This window comes from Salminus brasiliensis, chromosome 8 (assembly GCF_030463535.1).
Source record: "Salminus brasiliensis chromosome 8, fSalBra1.hap2, whole genome shotgun sequence".
NCBI classification, from domain to species: domain Eukaryota; kingdom Metazoa; phylum Chordata; class Actinopteri; order Characiformes; family Bryconidae; genus Salminus; species Salminus brasiliensis.
In genome coordinates this window covers 42593966-42610281 of record NC_132885.1, presented here as the reverse complement: position 1 = coordinate 42610281, position 16316 = coordinate 42593966, and the positions used below count along the sequence as shown (strand labels likewise).

General features: G+C 44.2%; 2 protein-coding genes across 2 annotated transcripts in view; both read right to left on the bottom strand.

Annotated features, from left to right (window-relative positions):
• Positions 1 to 2418: 2418 nt before the first annotated feature.
• Positions 2419 to 16316, bottom strand: part of sowahca (sosondowah ankyrin repeat domain family Ca) — a 121744-nt gene continuing 107846 nt past the window's right edge. Inside the window, exon 2 of the mRNA XM_072686684.1 lies at positions 2419 to 2518. The gene's annotated coding sequence lies outside the window, so the exon portion shown is untranslated. The remainder of the gene's footprint in view (positions 2519 to 16316) is intronic.
• Positions 9247 to 15099, bottom strand: arsh (arylsulfatase H). Its single transcript, XM_072686747.1, is given in 10 exon segments — positions 9247 to 9824; positions 9908 to 10029; positions 10337 to 10499; positions 11605 to 11727; positions 11836 to 11972; positions 12506 to 12929; positions 13417 to 13539; positions 14011 to 14132; positions 14246 to 14421; positions 15049 to 15099. Coding segments are annotated over 10 exon segments (1812 nt in total). The 3' UTR covers positions 9247 to 9453.

The window sequence follows — 16316 nt, the reverse complement described above, 5'->3', positions numbered from 1 at the left end:
ATCTGCAGTTGGCCACAGACTTCAGACTGGGGACGCGAGTACAGTTTAGACATGAAGGGAAAGACCAGTACTGGGCTGTAGTTTGAGATGAACTCTGGGTCTTCTTAGGCCTTATTACTGATGTTTTACTAAATTCAGTTGTGCTACGAGTCCATTAGCACAACCTCAGCTAATGAAACACTGCAGCCAGCATGTATTCAGCGTGGCATTAGCAGGCGGTTACAAAGAAAGGGAGGCATTGTTACATTTGTATAGACAGTCATTAAAGTTCTAGCTCAAATATAACAAAATAATAAGTCCTTTTACTAATGACTCAAATGTGTTTCCACAAATCTTTTTATATAGGCCTGTTTTAGCCTCTAAAAATAGCCGTTTAGGAAATTCTTTGACTTTTTATCAAAGCTGTGGCTTAGCTATGATGTCATTTCTAATTGATATGACATAATGTCTCATTATTAAGACTTAACATCTTATAATTGTCTTACTAACTTTTAATGATCACTCAATTATGAGGTAATGTCTCATTATTTAGATGAAGCATCCTATAATAATATCTTACTAACTCTTAATTATAATGCAATATCTATATTATTAAGCCTTAATAATGTATAATTATCTTAGTATCTTATAATTATGATTTTATGCCTCATACTGAGTTGGTATCTTATATAATTATCTTACTATCTCATAATTCTGATGTAATATCTCATATTTATAAAGTCTACCTGATCTATTACAAAGGTATAAGCCTCTGAATTCTTCTTTAGTATTCAGTATCTGAATTATGACGTGCTACTGGAATAATAATGACTTGTGGGTGTGCTAAAATGCTACTGCTAACGAAGCCTATGAATTCTCTTGTGAAAATAGGTGTAGTCTAATTCACCCACAGTCTTACTGTACGTCATTTTCCCGATGGTTAAGAAACACAAAGAGGCTCGTGAAGTTAAGCCGTGTTCATTAGACCCGGGATTAGCCGCACTGTTGGTTTCCTTGCTTTGGAAAATGGCTAAGCCTCGATTTCCTGATCATTCCAGGCAAGATGTTTGGAGGAAGAGTGTTAGTGAGGCATGGAGACGGTGTTTAGTGGTGTATTGAACAGAAAACAAGCTTTTGATCCCACATAAAACCTCAGCTTTACTGTTCAGATGAAAAACAACTGTGCTAACCTCAGACCTCATGACTCCCTCAGGGCTAACAAGCGCCAAGCTACTCTGAGGAAGAGCTGTTGAAGGAGTGAAAGTGCTAATTTAGCTAACAAACAGCCACTGGTAGCACTGTGCATGACACCATGCTAACTAGTGGCTACTAGCTTCCATTAGCCAGATTAGCATGTTTACTGAAGTCCTTTAATGTAAGGGAATATTGCTATATAGTTATTGTCATTATCGATACGAAGACCTTAGGGGTCATGTGCTCACGGCTGCTCTACAACATCCCGTTCTGTTGGTCTGTTGGTGCCCTTTTGTGGAAGACAAGGGGTGTCCACAAGTGTATAGCGCTAATGCTGTGGTGTAAGACGTTACTGTACTGTATATCACCATGATGGACAGGCAGCTGGTCAGGCAGTGATAAACGAGGCGACGGCAGACTCAGAGACCCATGCTGAATGCTGTTCTTTCCACTAGTTGTATTTTTATAAATGACTTACAGCTGGCCTGCAGTTCTGCTAGCGTACACTTTCCAAATCAGCCAGAAGCTCTCCTAAAGTTTAACATCTGGGGGCAAACGAGAACAACCGAAGACTTTAAAAGAGAAAGTTCAACCAAATGAGCTTTAAAACGGCTGGAAATGGAAGTGTCACGCAAGCAGCCAGTGCCAGCTGCTGTTCACTGCTAGCATCATTAGCATTGTGAGCTTGTGGTCGTGGCAGCAGCCCATCGGATTCTGTCGCAAGTGAGTGTCGAGCTTAAGGGAAATGTGAAGAACCAAGACCAGGGCCGGAAGTGGGCCAGTACTCATCGGTAGACAGTACTGGAACTTCTACATTTGACCCTATGGTGTATCGGTACTTCTCACAAGCTGTCGGATTAAAATGTGTCTGTTTATGTCCCGCCTTCTTGCGCAGTATTGGTCTATATGTACGTGCATCTACATCAGGTGAGACAACTGAGAGGTAACTGAGAGCAAGAACCAATCACAATCTTCATTTCGGGGCAGGGGCGGAACTTCGCTGAAAATTACACTTGAGTTAGTTAACAATTTTACTAGATATCCCATAATTTATCTCCTATCCAAACCCACCAGTGCAGCTACACGAGTCTGTGGTAGTGGAGAATCTCAACTAATGCAGTTTTCTTTAGGGACTACTTTCTGTAGCTGCACTACACCCTGCAGCATGTATCCCTCCACCATTTTAATGATCTGGTTCTAAAAGCAGGTTCTAGAGCCGAGCTCTTCTCAGAACTCTGGTAGAACCGTGTCTCAGGCATCAGGCAGCGTCTTCATCACCATTAGGTGAAGAACTTTCTGTGAGGAGCTTTTATTATTAGAGCTTCAGACGTCTGCTTCCCTTCACCTCCACTGTAGAACCACAGCTCTGACGGGGGGAGATTATCTAGAACCGAGCGTTTCCCACCAAACCAGAAACAGATGCCATAGACAGAGATAAGACTGAAAACTCTACAGTACTCCTTTACGATCTCTGCTATCTAAGCCTAAGTCCTCTGACTTAAACCCTGCGATCAGGACTTTGGCTGGTTCTGCTCCTCCTCTAGTCTGGGCTGGAGTTTGACCTCTTTCCCAGCGTGAGGTGTCCCTGCCACAAGCCACACTCCCTCTCAACAAATCTCGCTAATCTTCACCAGATGCTTCTGCTTGATCGCAGGGGTCCGCGCCTGAAAGCCCCACGATGTCAGCAGGCTTTTCTGAAACCTTGCCGCGGGCGCTTACCGAAGCACACACCCCCCGCACGGGCACAGAGCTGCCTGGCATCCAGGTCATCAGGGAAATCCACTCTGTTGCTCAGTGAATCTGTGGCTCGTCTGCACTGAGGACTTTCTGGCTCTCCTCTGACGCGTGATGTGACCCATGAACCTGTAACCGTGCCAGGATCCTGGATCAGTCAGATGAAAGAAGGCGGCAGATCAGACGCAGGGATCTGAGCGCTAAGCTAGGCGGATCAGGCGCTGGAACGCTGTGTGTGAGAAACTGAGAGGATGGATGAAGAAGTTAGCCCTCCCAGCTATGAGCTGACACCATGGCTCCCCAACATACACTCTCTTACGCATTGGCCTGAACAGCGTTATACAGCCAGATCAGCGTGACCAGACTAGATCCAGTTCTACATTCCCACATAAAACCAAATACGCCCATTTTATTTATTAATAATGATGATGATGATGATGAGGGTAAAATAGTGGAGAATCTTAACTAATCCAGTTCTCTTTAGGGACTACTTTCTGTAGCTGCACTACACCCTGCAGCATGTATCCCTCCACCATTTTAATGATCTGGTTCTAAAAGCAGGTTCTAGAGCCGAGCTCTTCTCAGAACTCTGGTAGAACAGTGTCTCAGGCATCAGGCAGCGTCTTCATCACCATTAGGTGAAGAACTTTCTGTGAGGAGCTTTTATTAGAGCTTCAGACGTCTGCTTCCCTTCACCCCCACTGTAGAACCACAGCTCTGACTGGGGGAGCTTATCTAGAACCGCCACTGTAGAACTCCAGCTCTGACTGGGGGAGCTTATCTAGAACCTCCACTGTAGAACCACAGCTCTGACTGGGGGGGGTTATCTAGAACCGAGCGTTTCACACCAAACCCACCAAACCCCCACTCTTAATGAGTCTCAGTTCAGATCTTAACCATTTAATTACTCAGAGTTAATCTTTTAAAAATGATAAACAGGTAAAAGCTGGTGTAGACTGGGGGCTCATCTGGATGCTAATGCTTATCTACAAGTCTACAGAACAGCTTCGCCAAAAATGCTAACAGTGAGTGTACGCTAACAGTACATGGGAGCCACGCTTGCTAAGTGTTGGATTTCAATGTGGATGCTGTGCTCGAGTTTTAGATGATCCATACAAGTAACCGCAGCTTTTAAAATCCTTTACAAAATGTTTAAAAGCTATTTTTTCTGTGAGCGTTTGAAATTATCATTATATTATTACACCTCACAGATACAGAGCAGCGGGCGTGAGAAAAAAAGACTAATAGCATTGAAAGCTGTTTTTTTTATTTTTTTTTATAACGAAAAACTCTATTGTAAAAACACAGATTTATCGTTTCTAAAGTCCACAAAGACGAAAGTCTCTTCCACAGCCTGCGCTAAACGCTAATTCACAGTGAAGCCAAAGAAGCCAACTGGTGTGCATCTCGCTAATCAGCGCTAACGTTAGCCATGATGCTCTTCTTGCATCAGCCTTTCCACTGAGCTCATCCCAGTACACACATCCTCCCAACACATAAACCAGACCCTTAACGGCTGATTAACTCGACCATACACACAAACCAGACAGTAAACTAATTATTTAGTACCAAAGACACCAAATGCTAATCCAAGCAATCATATGCGGTCAAAACAACACAAACACTACTATTAATAAATGTTTATTTACAGTTGTAAATCTATTTACGATTATTTTTTTTGCATTTCAAGACATGTTGTATTCATTTTAATTTATTAAAATTGTTTTATTCCATCAAGGTCGGCCTTGTAGCAGCAAGCATTCCAGGCTTTCGGGCCAAGTGAGATGGCTAGTCGTTAAGCGGCTAGTTGTGTACATGCTAAACAACCCCTGCACATATGGTGTCCTCCGATAAAGTCCTCTACAGCCCTCTCAGAAGACCATACAGGACTAGGTTGCCTCAAGTGAAGCCAAGATAGGTTTGACATTTGTTGGTACAAATGTTTGTGGACACCCCTTCTAATGAACGCAAAGCTACTTTAAGCTGCACCCATTGCTGACACAGATGTGCAAATGCACACACAGCTTGTCTAGTCCCTGTAGAGAAGAAGTACTGCCAATAGAATAGGACTCTCTGGAGCAGATCAACATCATGACCCTATTGGCTCCATGCTGCCTAATAATGCCAGGCGTGGGCTAGAGGGGTATAAAGCCCCCCAGCATTGAGGAGCTGTGGAGCAGTGGAGGAGCTGTGTTCTCTGGAATGATGGTGAAGGAGCTCCATCCAGTACTTTTGAGTGGGATGAGTTGGGGAGTTGGGGATGATTTAGGTGGGGTGGTGATCATCATCCAACATCCTGACCTCACTAAAGCTGATGTCACTGAAAGCCATCAAATCCTCACAGCAATGCTCCTCCTCCAGAATCTAGTAGAAAGTCTTCTTCTCTGGACAGTAGAGACAGTTACTCCAACAGAAGCAGGATCAGCTCTTTAATACTCTTTTTAATAGCCTTGATTTCAGAAGAAACAGTGAATGAACAGGTGTCCCAATACTTTTTTTCTATAAATGGTACAATAAATTAGGCAATACTTTGTAGCTTTATTGACTGTTCATAAGTAGTCCAGGCATGTTAGGAGCAGGACAGCACTGCGGATTCTCTTCACTGCTCGCAGCGTGAGATATGAGAGAGCAATCTGTGTCACGTGGCCCCACTTCAGAGGTGATAATTTGCGAGGCCTGGGTTCAATCCATTAATCTATTTGCAATATCTTAAAAACAGGAAACACCCCATGGTTGTGAATGCAGCGCATGGAGCAAAGAGCGATCAGGTTTTGGTGCACATCTGTTAGCGGTGTGAAAGATAAATGGGTTTAATATCCCACCTCCACTTCTCACGCGTTAAAAAGGAGGAAAAGTCAAATAAAAAAGTGGCCAGAAGCCAAAGCACAACTTACAGTGCACGCAGATTCCAGGCTTCTGGATGTGGCCAACTCTGCAAATGTTTTGAGGCCCTAGACTAAACAAAAGAACAGGGCTACGCAAAAAACTATGTCCAAAAGTATTCAGACAGCCCTTCTGATAGTATAATCTGGAGCAGCTGTGACCACATGACCTGGAAGGTCACCGTGCCCAATGCCTAGCATGGGCTAGAGGGGTATAAAGTGCCCCTGCTGGAGTGATGGAACAACATCCATTACTTTTGAGATGAGCCGAAGTGGTAGAACTACCCATCCCACATCAGAACCGGACATCACTGATGCACTCACTCATGTGGGGCTGAATGCAATCAAATCCTCCTTACAGCAATGTTCCAACTCCTAGTGTAAAGCATTCCCAGAAAACTAGCAGCAAAGGCTGGGGGCACACTTTTTATTAATAAAATTGATGTCAGAGGCAATGCTGGAGGAGCTTGTGTCCAAATACGTTTGGACATGTACCAAGACTACGTTATGCGTTGCGATGCCCGAATCCATAACACTACCCCAAATTGTTCCCATCTCAACTAGAACAGCACGAGGCTCCCGGCGGGACAACATCCAGTCGTCTAGACCCGAGGGGATCAGGCCTGGGCGGCTGCCCAGAGGAGCTGAGGAGGTCTGGGGGAGGAAGATGGCTCACCTGCATCGCCGTTGGGAGATCTGTAGCCTCCAACAGCAGCTGTCTGACCTTTCCCTCTTTGGAGTCAGGGAGGATTCAGAGTGATTCATGGACCACAGAACGTGGCTAGAACCAAGATGAGTAATGCACTACGGTTCTGTTCAGACGGAGCGCACAGCTGAAGTTTAACAGACCACTTTCATTTACATATATATGTAACCACAATTACCCAGCCTACGGCAGTTTAACTCCACCCACTCAGCCTACAGCAGTTTAGCTCCACCCATTCAGCCTACAGCAATATAGCCTCAATCATTCAGCCTACAGCAGTTTAGCTCCACCCACTCAGCCCACAGCAGTTGAGCTCCACCCATTCATCCTACAGCAGTTTAGCCCCACCCATTAAACGTAGAGCAGTTTAGCCCAACCCATTTAGCCTACAGCAGTATAGCCTCAATCATCCAGCCTACAGCAGTTCACCCCGCCCACTTACACTGAAGTTATAAGTAGCGTTTCAGCCTTGAGTGCTAATACAGGGCATCCAATCATAACAGGCATCATTTACATATATCTTAAAGTCCTAAAGGCACAGTAACAGAGGTTTCCTCAGTAACAGAACAGATCTGTGCTTTGATCCAAAGAATCTGTGCTGAAACCTCAGAACTGAAACCCTCAGACCCGTCTGTGGGATCATCCACGGGCACGTAGCACATCTCCAACCCAGCTCCTGCAGCGCTCGGTTCCAGCTGTAATCGGAAACACCTGATCCAGCTGATGAAGGTCGAGAGGAGCATCCGCATGTTAGAAGTGTGTTTATAGAGATTACAGCTGGCCGAGAGCTCCTCAGGAACAGAGTCAGACATGTCTGGTGCTGAACATTCTGAATGGATTTAGTAGCCTTAGTGCCCCCTGCTGGTTGGATTGCTGACTTCAGCCCTTCTTCTCTGATTTATTTGCTGATGTGTGCGTTTAATACAACCCAGAATTTAATGCTCTCAAATTTCCATCAGTAAAGAGCCTGTAATACTGTTACATCTGTGAGGAAGGGTCTCAGAGCTAGTGAGGCTTTCATAACAGGTGAGGTGAAAAATTAATGTTGGATTATTAGAAAATCACTGGATTACTGGAGATGTTTTATTCAGATGGTATTCAAGAATGTAGTCTGCTGAAGGGTGGGAGACGATGAACTGTGCTTATCCTGAGCAGAGCCTCAAAACAACAAGGTTTCAGGTTCAGGTTGACTGGAACACTCACCAGTCTTGCTCTGATTTTAAAGGGAATGCCTGCCCTCTAGTGGCTGAATATGGCCTTACACACATCCATCCATCACCTCTCTTTTAAAAATGGCACTTAGATCCAGGCTTAGAGGCTGAGGGTGTCACCTTCACTGTTTATATTTGGTTTAGGAACAAATGCCAAGTTAAATCGTGAGCTTTTAGATTAAAATGTGATTTATTTCATGAAAAATAATATTATGCAGGTGGGTACAAAACTAGTGCTGGGCAATATGATTATTAATAATCACACTGCTTTTCTAAGCATGTCATGGATATTATAGGTACTGATTCACTGTGTTTTTCACTTATCTTAATGAATATTGTGTATCATGATACATATTTTTTTCCTATACCAAATATTTGACTGGTGCTGTAAACTATACAGAAGATCTCACAAAGCTTTGCATTTAGGAGATTTATTTTTTGGTCCTCAGTTTGTAACAGAACCCACACAGTTCTCACAGCAATTTTTCAGGTTAAATCATTAAAAATCAGGCACTTTGTTTGTAGTCGGCCCAGAATCACCAGCTCAACTACAGGCCTGTAGAGCAGGACGGCAGGGGCGGCAGCCCGGGTGTCTGGACACTATGCTGTTCTGCTCTTTACTTAATTAAACAAAACAACGAATCGTCTGAAAAACATAGAAAAACATTTGGTTTACATTCAAAGACGTGTTGGTGGAGCTTTGGGAAGCTGGAATGAATGCTCAAGTACAACCTGTCAAGATTTTCACCTGATATTTAGGTTTTTTTACAGCATGTTGTGAAATATACAGTAAATGGCAGCGCCCCCTTGAGGTAAAATGCCAGATGAGGGGGCTAAATAACAGTTTTGGTCATTTATATATATACACACACACTCACACACTTTCGCCCTTGCTTTGGAAAAAAAATCTGAGGTAACAAAAGGCAATAATTTTTTATCCAATCTGTTCTAATTATTAAATCCCTTAATACATAACATAACACTACTTCATACATTTAATTAGAAGGTAATTTCCTCAGTTTAATATTCAAATATTCTAATTGACGGTTTCTTCTGACCTTTATCTATGATATTAAATCTAAATGAGTTCCCTTAATGTTTATATATATATATATATATATATATATATATATATATATATATATATATATATATATATATATATATAATACAACACAAAATAATTGTGTTGATATTATAAATATCTTATTCTATTTATTAATTATAAATTCAATAGAAAGCATAATTGACTTTTTTACTATAATTTTTGTTTAGTATTATTTCTTTGGTAAAGATGCAATTTTATGCAGTAATAAAAATATTAGCTGCTGTTTCAGTTTGAACCACCACCTTACAGACATATAAATATGGTAGTTTAGCAGTTATAAAAGTTATCATTTGCTGATTCAGAATAATTTCCCATTATTACTAAACTTCGTTAAAAGCCAAGCCATGTTCTTTAGTTTTAGCGCTGGAGCTATGAGGCTAATGTAGCTAACAAGTAATAGAAGCTCCTACTCCACCAATTAGCAGCACTGCAGCTACAAGGCTAATGCAGCTAACATGTAAAACGCCTGCTAATCCACGTTCTGGATGCTGGTGAGTCTCACAGTATCAGGAACCACACAATCCAGTCCTCCATTGCTTGTTAGCTACATTAGCCTTGTGCTAAAAGAAAGGTCCTCGGCTACATTTGAAACGTAAGGGGTCAAACTGATGAACCGTCCCTTTATCTGTGCGCTGTCCTTTATCTAGTACGTGCCGTGGCGTTGGTGGTCTCGGAGCAGGAGCAGAAGGGGAACGTCCCGCAGCACGGCTGCAGCCACGGCTTCCACAAGATGTTGGCCCAGGTCAGCTGCTTTTCCACGGGACTCAGGGTTCTCTGGTGTTCCTCCACGGCCCGCCGGACCCTCTGTAGCACCTCGGCGTGGCGCGGCTCCGTGGTGGGAGTTAGCGGAATGCTCTCTGAGGGGTCCCGCCACAGGTCGAACACCAGCGGGGGGTCGTGGTGGGTGACGAATTCTCCGTAGCACAAGCACACCTTGGTGTTGTAGCAGCCTCCGGCGCCAGGGGGCGAGAAGTTTGGAGTGAAGAAATGGACTTTAAAGATGGAGTCACCTGAGGAGGACACACAAGTCTGTAAAGAAAAGGGGTGTGTGTGTGTGTGTGTGTGTGTGTGTGTGTGTGTGTGTAGTACTCACTGTCAGCTGGATGCCAGCGTACAGCGTTGAGGTAAATTCCACAGTAATGAAACATGAACTCGTGCCTCGAGCGCTCCACCTTTCCCTCCAATAATGGCATCAAATCATGACCATCCAAAACTCTGACACACACACAGAGACACACACACACACACACACACACAGAGACACACACACACACACACACACACACACACACAGAGACACACACACACACACACACACATACACACATACACACACACAGTATACATCAGTACCTGCACACACTTAAACTGCTGTAGGCTGAATGGGTGGGGCTAAACTGTTATAGGCTGAATGGGTGGGGCTAAACTGTTATAGGCTGAATGGGTGGGGCTAAACTGTTATAGGCTGAATGGGTGGGGCTAAACTGTTATAGGCTGAATGAGATAATGATTTTTCTCTGACCTGTCCTGGGGCAGCTGCCCTCCCGCTAGCTTCACCACAGTGGGGTAAATGTCCAATAGACTTGTTGGCTCGTCCACAACCCTGCCTGCGGGCAGACGACCCGGCCAGCTGAATATTCCGGGTACACGAATGCCCCCTTCCCAGCCACCCATAGCTTTCCCACCTGCAGAAACAACAATGACATTCCAAAGTCTGGAATTATTCAAGATTCACTATTTAACTGAGATATACACTGAGGAGGAGGAGCTACAGTCTCTCATTAGGGTGAATATTAATAACTCTAAATGTAGGTATTGTGATACACACTGAGGAGGCGGAGCTACAGTCTCTCATTAGGGTGAATATTAATAACTCTAAATGTAGGTATTGTGATATACACTGAGGAGGAGGAGCTACAGTCTCTCATTAGGGTGAATATTAATAACGCTCTAAATGTAGGTATTGTGATATACACTGAGGAGGCGGAGCTACAGTCTCTCATTAGGGTGAATATTAATAACTCTAAATGTAGGTATTGTGATATACACTGAGGAGGCGGAGCTACAGTCTCTCATTAGGGTGAATATTAATAACGCTCTAAATGTAGGTATTGTGATATACACTGAGGAGGAGGAGCTACAGTCTCTCATTAGGGTGAATATTAATAACTCTAAATGTAGGTATTGTGATATACACTGAGGAGGCGGAGCTACAGTCTCTCATTAGGGTGAATATTAATAACGCTCTAAATGTAGGTATTGTGATATACACTGAGGAGGAGGAGCTACAGTCTCTCATTAGGGTGAATATTAATAACGCTCTAAATGTAGGTATTGTGATATACACTGAGGAGGCGGAGCTACAGTCTCTCATTAGGGTGAATATTAATAACGCTCTAAATGTAGGTATTGTGATATACACTGAGGAGGCGGAGCTACAGTCTCTCATTAGGGTGAATATTAATAACGCTCTAAATGTAGGTATTGTGATATACACTGAGGAGGAGGAGCTACAGTCTCTCATTAGGGTGAATATTAATAACGCTCTAAATGTAGGTATTGTGATATACACTGAGGAGGCGGAGCTACAGTCTCTCATTAGGGTGAATATTAATAACGCTCTAAATGTAGGTATTGTGATATACACTGAGGAGGAGGAGCTACAGTCTCTCATTAGGGTGAATATTAATAACGCTCTAAATGTAGGTATTGTGATATACACTGAGGAGGAGGAGCTACAGTCTCTCATTAGGGTGAATATGAACGCTCTACACAGCTATCAGACGTTACCTCGATAGATTCCGTTCCAGCCTCCCCTTTGGGCATCCTCAATGTGACCTCCGTGATCCGAGGTGAAGTACATTAGAGTCCGGTCTGCGAGGTCCAGTCTTTCTATAGTCTTCACCATCCTGCCTGAGAGAGAGCAGCATTGAGTGTCCAATCACGTGGCTTATATCACAGTCCAGTCGGACTTCGGGTCGTCTGAGAAATGACCGAACCAAGTCACTGTGTTTTTCTTACCGATCATGGAGTCCACCTCCTCCACGTTGTCTCCATACAGGCCATGCCTGCTTTTCCCCACAAAGTCTCTGGACATGAAGAGAGGCGTGTGGACATGTGCCAGCGACAGGAACAGCAGAAAGGGCCTGTTCTGGTTCCTGTAGTCATAAATCAGATCAGGCATATTATTATTATTATTATGGTCTTTATTTACTGGGTGGATCAACGTAGCCGTGTTCTCCGGGTGTGTGGGAATGTGATCTTACTCGTAGTGTTTTTAAGCACCATGCACTTCATTTCTCAGGACAGGTCTGACTGCTGATCGGCACAGGTATGAACTACATATTCAGCCTGGGGTTTTACAGTGTGATCCGATCAGTGATCCTGCCGCAGGTGTTGTGATGGATGGTTCTATTTTTTTTTTTTTTGAACCACTGAGTCACTTTAAAGTTACTGAGGCTTTAAGCACCTTAAATACACAACCCCTAACCCCTTAAACTCCAGGTCTTTCAGTAAACACTTCGACTAAGTGAGGTATGAGTGTGAGAGCACATATGGACCATTGCAAATCCAACAAGAGGTAAACTCATCTCCTTAAAATGCAGAGTTATTATTTCCACATTAATCTTAAGGCACAAGACCTGGGCGGTATAACGGTATCACTGTATTCTGCTGTAAAGTGCAACCTCACCTCTCCACAAACTGCTCTGCCTCCTTCATGAGCTTCCCAGGCAGTGCCTCTGGCTCCATGGGCTGCTCCACCACCTGCTCGTTCCTCATGATGATGCAGTTCCACCTCTGAATGAGCTCGAAGGGCACGTACCACACCGCAAAGCCCAGCAGGCAAAGAGCGGCCAAAAGCGCCAAGAGCCTCGTGCTCACCCCCAGCAGTCCGGTGACCCGCACCAGGACCAGGGTCAGCAGGCCCAGCCCCAACAGCACAGACATCTGCCACAGCGTCACCTGCAGGTCAGCCAGCACTTCCTTGGCCTCCCCGGACTTGCAGTCATTGAAGTATGTGAAGGGGAGTCCGTAGAAGTAGTCAAAGCCATGCTTGTTGGGGTGGTGGCAGTGGTCACTCCTACTGTTGCAGCTCACGCCCAGGTGCCACTTCCCTACAGAGAAGATCCAGATCCAGAGGTGTAGTCTGAAGCCCCTTTCACACAGACCCGTATAGGGCTAATTTAACAGGATGTGGTTAATTAATCAATTAGCATGTTTTAATCAATAGTAATCCTACTCTTTAAATGGCACAAAATATATCAACCTAGAGCGGTCAACGCGCCCCCGCCTCCACCCCAACCCAACCACCCACCCACTGTCGAATATATGTGACGTGGTATTAGCTATGTTAAGATCTATCCAGTTCTGATCCTTTGTTTTCGCCGCTGTGCTGCCCTTTTTCTGAGCTCTGTAATAGGACGTTATTCCCAGCCTGCAGCACTGAGGAACGGATGGAGTCTGCAGCGTGTGGAACCGTTCTACAGTGGAACATAAACACTTGCGGTTCTAGTGTTCTGAGAAAACCATAAAGTGACTAAATAAACATAAAACCACAGATTTTAAACAAAGCCGTCACACCGGTCACTCACGCTAGCTCACCTATGAGGCCTGTGGTGTATCCTTGTTTCTGCAGGAGTTTGGCAAACGTGGTCTCATTAGGAGGAAGTCCACCCGAACCACCGAGGAAGAGGATCACCTGCACCCTCCCTGTGCTGCCAAAGCCTGAAACCACAAACCCAAACACACCAACCTGAACACCCACGCTGAGCACGTGCCATCCTTACCCTGCCACTGCCGGATTTATACCCTTTTAGACACTTTTATGACCCTTTTAGGGTCATGTGATCATGGCTGCTCTAGAGCATCCCGTTCTATTGGTCAGTGCTTTTCTAAAGGAGCTGTGTGAGAACAACTGAAAGCAATGGATGCTTATTAATTATCTATCCAGATACTTTTGGGGCACCAAGACTAACAGAGCAGCAGTCTTGTAAGTTGTGAGATGGGCGGGGCCTCCATGAGCATAAGTGAGCCTTGGTTGCCCATGACCCTGTTGCTGGTTCACAGGTTGTCCTTTCTTGAAGCACTTTTGGTAGCTGGCCTCAGCTGGCAGTGGTTTTAATGTTATGGCTGATAGAAGACTGTCAGCACATAAAACGAGTGAAGTGAAGCAGAAAAGGGCCGATCGATACCCACCCGAGCGCAGAGCGTAGCGTCCGGTGTGGAAGGCGGCCCTGCTGGGGGTGCAGAGTGGAGCAGCAGCGATGTGCTGGGTCAGCTTGACCCCGTCCAGCGCCAGCCTGTCAATGTTTGGGGTTCTGGGGGCAGAGCAAAGGGACTCACACTCATCTGAGGCCTCATCGGAGGTCAAGAGACAGCATTTCAGATCTGAGTGTGTGTGTGTGTGTGTGTGTGTGTGTGGTTTGTTTACCTGATTGTGTCGTTCCCATAGCATCCGACATCTCCTATGCCCAGGTCATCCACCATCATAAGCACAAAGTTGGGTTTGGTGACATCTCCAGCACTTTCAAGACGCTGGCTTTGGATGATGAGGAGAAATAACCCAAACAAGTGTGACCTAAAACACAAACATACTCACATGCTGTACTACAGTGTACTGTAGATGTGATGGTGGGTCAGGAGCGTACTGTAGATGTGATGGTGGGTCAGTCAGGAGTGTACTGTAGATGTGATGGTGGGTCAGGAGTGTACTGTAGATGTGATGGTGGGTCAGGAGTGTACTGTAGATGTGATGGTGGGTCAGGAGTGTACTGTAGATGTGATGGTGGGTCAGTCAGGAGTGTACTGTAGATGTGATGGTGGGTCAGGAGCGTACTGTAGATGTGATGGTGGGTCAGTCAGGAGTGTACTGTAGATGTGATGGTCAGTCAGGAGCGTACTGTAGATGTGATGGTGGGTCAGAAGTGTACTGTAGATGTGATGGTAATAAATTCTAGTTGGGTTTGATGGGGCTGAGATCTGCTGTTCTACTCTCTGGTGTAAAATAAACAGACAGTGTTTGACACAGCAGCCTCTTTTTTCACTGGTCATAAGTATTTGGACGCAGATATGTTAATGTGTTTAGGCTGGAAAGCCGGTCGGATTCAGACAGTATAGAACTGTACTGCATTAATAGAGTTTGGGATTGATATATAATAGCTGTAGTGACAGATTCAGCTTGCCAAAATGCCAGAATGTCAAAATGCTGAATGCTGATTCACTAGAGGATCATACCTGAGGCTTAGAAGTGCCATCAGAAGAGCTGCGGAGGGATCTGTAAGACATATTACGAAAAGTACAGCGTTAATGATCAGCTAAAGGAGAAAGAGAACTGTTAGCCAGGAGAAAGAGAGGGTAATTAAAGGGGTAAAGGGCCTGTACTGACCTACAGTGCCAAGGACTTCACAGAACCCTGCTACAGTGGAGGTCAGAGCTTTACAGTTCCCATAAACACACACAGGAACTTCTCATGGGGGAGAAAACCTACTGAAGCTGCTGGAGTTCAGTTTCTTTGTTCAGTGTCTTACCTTCGCCCACGGTGCAGCACTGCGGTCTACAGGAGGCTGTCACACCACTCACTCCACTCACACCACTCACTCCACTCACACCACTCACACGGGACGTCTCTCCCCGTAAACCTTCTACTAGAGGCGGCGTGGGGGGGCTTTGCTCCTGCGCTATGCTGAGGTTCTTCTAGATTTAACCCTGTCGGAGCTGTTAAAGGTTCCTATATGGTTCTGGGGTTGGGCGTACGGTTCTAGGAAAGCTCTTTAACTGGTAGCTGCTAATGATTTTAATCTTAAAATTGAAATTAGACAAAGTTTAACATAGTTAGTGCATTTTAGCCTAGTTAACACATGGCATAATAATCTCAGGACTTTATTTTAGTTCTGATTTCAATTTACTTTATTGTTGTTTTTTTATTTTTAATGCTGTTTTAGATTAGCTTGAATGCTATTGTTTTTAAATATCCCACAGCCTCAAAGGTTCTGAGTTAGAACATATAGCTAGTTCTATAAAAGGTATGAAATTGTAGAGGCTTTTTAAACATTAAAATAAATCTAAATATTAAAATATAATAATACTAAGGTTATTTATTTTTAAAATTATATAAAATAATAATTAAATTAAAGAATAATTAAAGAACCTCTACATTTTTATACTTCCAAGATTCGTGATTAAGATAATAAGTATGTAAAACTTTATATTTTTATCTGTGTGCAGTGGATTACCTCAGTTTGAGGTGAGTGGGCGTTGACTCGGGTAATTACGGTAACGCCTGCATTACAAGATAAAGGAGCCTTTCAGCCCGGTTTTCCTGCCATGCCTGAATTTCTGCTCCTGATTACGGTCAGGCTGTACCTCAAAACCACTGATTTATTAAGATTAGACTGGATCAGATTAGAATTTAACATCTTTAAGTCTTTCAGTAAAGTAGTAAATCCAATCCGACTTCAAGATTCAGCTCTAGGCCCTAAGCAGCGGCCTGTAGTGGCTGGAAG